This window comes from Eufriesea mexicana, unplaced genomic scaffold (genome assembly GCF_001483705.2).
Source record: "Eufriesea mexicana isolate 0111107269 unplaced genomic scaffold, ASM148370v2 scaffold4744748252, whole genome shotgun sequence".
NCBI classification, from domain to species: domain Eukaryota; kingdom Metazoa; phylum Arthropoda; class Insecta; order Hymenoptera; family Apidae; genus Eufriesea; species Eufriesea mexicana.
The window spans coordinates 150,537-153,266 of NW_016907863.1; the positions used below are offsets into that span (position 1 = coordinate 150,537).

Consider the following 2,730-nt stretch of genomic DNA (forward strand, 5'->3'; position numbering starts at 1 on the left):
AATAAACGCAACTGAAAACAGAAAATAAACACAGAAATAAAAATATTCCCTGTACCACGGGGTTAAATCCTAATACCGACGCCCCTGTACTCCAAAATCATTCAAGGTATGAATGTCAGGTAAGGCCTTTGACGCATCGTTTGTTAACGAAGCCGATTGTTCGATGAAATTTACACCATGAATCGCGAGAGTACCTGCTGGAACGAGCACTGTGAGCCAAAATGGTGTCCACCAGGGCCAGGTATACTTAAAAAGAGCCCACAAATCACGAGTATACAAATCGAATACAAGGATCCCACTCCGTGGAGAGCCGTTCACCAGAGCATTGTCGTCCAAACGGAAACTTTCCACGGGTCAGGCGTCCTCGAGATATTTATGAGCCTGTACGAATCTCTCGAGGCAATTGATACGCGTGACGAATACCCCTCAGCTTTTCAGCTGCTCGTCGCCTTTACCTGCACTCCCGCTGTTGCGACTCCAAAAACTTTCCGCATGCACGAGTAGTCGCGAAAGGAAAACTGAAAGGTGCTAGGTACAAAGAAATTTTTAAGAAAATAGCCGAGACAATGGGCACTGGAACGATTAGGGTAACATCTGTCCTGGCGAATTGGTACCTGGTCCACGTGCAAGCACCTGGTCCGAGAACGTAGTTTTCGTATCTTTTGCTTTTCAGGGATAACCCGAGAAATTGGTTCATCGAACATCGTTATAAATAGATGGGGCCGATTTTCTGGGAGCTCTGGTCCTGTCATACCTGTCGAGGACCAGTTTCTACTTTACTCGGCTGCGAGATCGATAGACACGACTGACGTGGAAGTGCGTTATGTTTCAAATCGATTTCGCGTTTGCTGCGTTAAAAGTACCGCGGAATTGAGTTTCGTTGCATCGATCGGAGCTAGATGTTCGTAGTTTCTCGGAATATTCTGTAAAACGAGAATAATACCCGTTTAAAACGCTGCGCGATATTTTATCGAGAAAACAGGGTGAAGGATGTGTTTCGTTATGCAAAAAATCTGGAACACAAGTGAAATACGTCATGGCTTGGTTATAAACACCATTTTATCAGATGCTGGAAATAGTGCCTATGTAGTTATCAAGATTTATCGTTCCTCTCATGAATATCGCCTCAACCTTTTAATAACCGAGCTTTCCTCCTCGCGAGGAAAGGAAAAATGAATTACCATCCCTTCTGCTAGCTTTCAAATTCCCAATTCCTCGTTATTAATCCTATTGCATCTAGATGTGCTATGTAAATCGACTAATCGCGACTTCGCACTGCGACAGTGCCATTTAATATTTGATGAACATAATAGGGGACTTAACCTAGCTTCGTGCTATCGTAACACGCTTATACCGTGGATTAAGGATCAGACTCAACGGGAATAAATCAGAAGGTCGCGAAATATCGAATACAAACTTGTCAAATAAAATAAATCTCGTAAATAGCTTCGTGGATCTGTACATTCACGAGAAAAAAGGATCACGAAGCAACAAATTAATACCTTGCACGAATCACACCTTCATCCTCTACTCGTGAACTGTCCAACGAAACGAAAGACACCAAAACACCGAGGGGATATCCCTTCCGACACCTCTTAACCCTTTGCACTCGACGATTCTTTGGTTAAAGAAGAGTAGGAGTTGAAAAATTTTCTGCTATGAAGCTGACGATATTCTTTTGAGCAGTAAATGAGAAAATATAATAATTAATACATGGAATTATTTGATTTCGATATTTCGCACACCATTACGTTATCTTAAATTTCACATATTAATTAATATCGATCTTCGAAACTTTATCAAGTGGCGACTGAAGGGCGCCCCTCTCGAGTGCAAACGGTTAAATCCATTCTTAATCGACCCAAACTCCGATCATCCGTCAGCGAATGTACCAAATCTTATCTTTAAGTCATTGGTTCCTTAATTTTCATTCGTAGTAACGATCTGCCGGACTACGAACGCCAGCATTTGGCGATTAAACATCGGCGCACGGCACCAACATATAAACATAAACATGTCGCAAGACGTTTATATAAATGTTGGATAGAGATGTGGAGCCGCGTTAGTACAGATTTGATACGGGACGAGCTGCATCATGGAATTCCTCAGCTTCGACGTGAAGAACCGTACCCTCGAGTTGCGGAGGGCGGAAGTACCGAAACCGGGACCGAACGAAGTTCGAGTCAGAGTCGCTTATTCCGGCATCTGTGGCACCGATCTTCACATATTAGAAGTACGTCGATATTGTTTTCCGTCGCTTTGTTACGTTCAAACGCAAAAATTTTCCTGCGCGTAGACGCGTCGCGACGTTCGTGTACGCCATTGCTCTGGATCGTCTACGTATTTCGAACTAAAACGCACGATCGATGGTCCATTCAACGAATTTTCGTCTCTGTAACTGTCGTACGCGTGTACCGGTTATGTCGATGTGATTATTTCCACCATTTCGTTCGTTCACTTTCATCGTGGTGCAAAGGGTAGTTCGAGACGTTTGAAATTGGCGCGCAAACGGAAGTCGACGAGGATGTGGAAGAATTAAAGTTAAAAGTTAAAATAGTTAATAACTCTTTTAACTATAGTTATTACAGTAGCACGGACAATACAAGATCGACATGATTGACAAGTATGAATAAAGTTCCATTTATTTCGCGAGTATTATTTAACTTATATAACTTATATTATATATATATTATTTAATTTATTAATCGAGCAATATGGTTTCAACTCTTC

At 42.1% G+C, this 2,730-nt stretch overlaps 1 protein-coding gene across 1 annotated transcript in view; it reads left to right on the forward strand.

Annotated features, from left to right (window-relative positions):
• The first annotated feature begins 2,073 nt into the window (after positions 1-2,073).
• The window catches only part of LOC108547975 (sorbitol dehydrogenase), a 3,956-nt gene continuing 3,299 nt past the window's right edge, over positions 2,074-2,730 (forward strand). Inside the window, exon 1 of the mRNA XM_017900756.1 lies at positions 2,074-2,233. Within this exon, the coding sequence (XP_017756245.1) occupies positions 2,096-2,233 (138 nt within the window). The 5' untranslated portion in view covers positions 2,074-2,095. The remainder of the gene's footprint in view (positions 2,234-2,730) is intronic.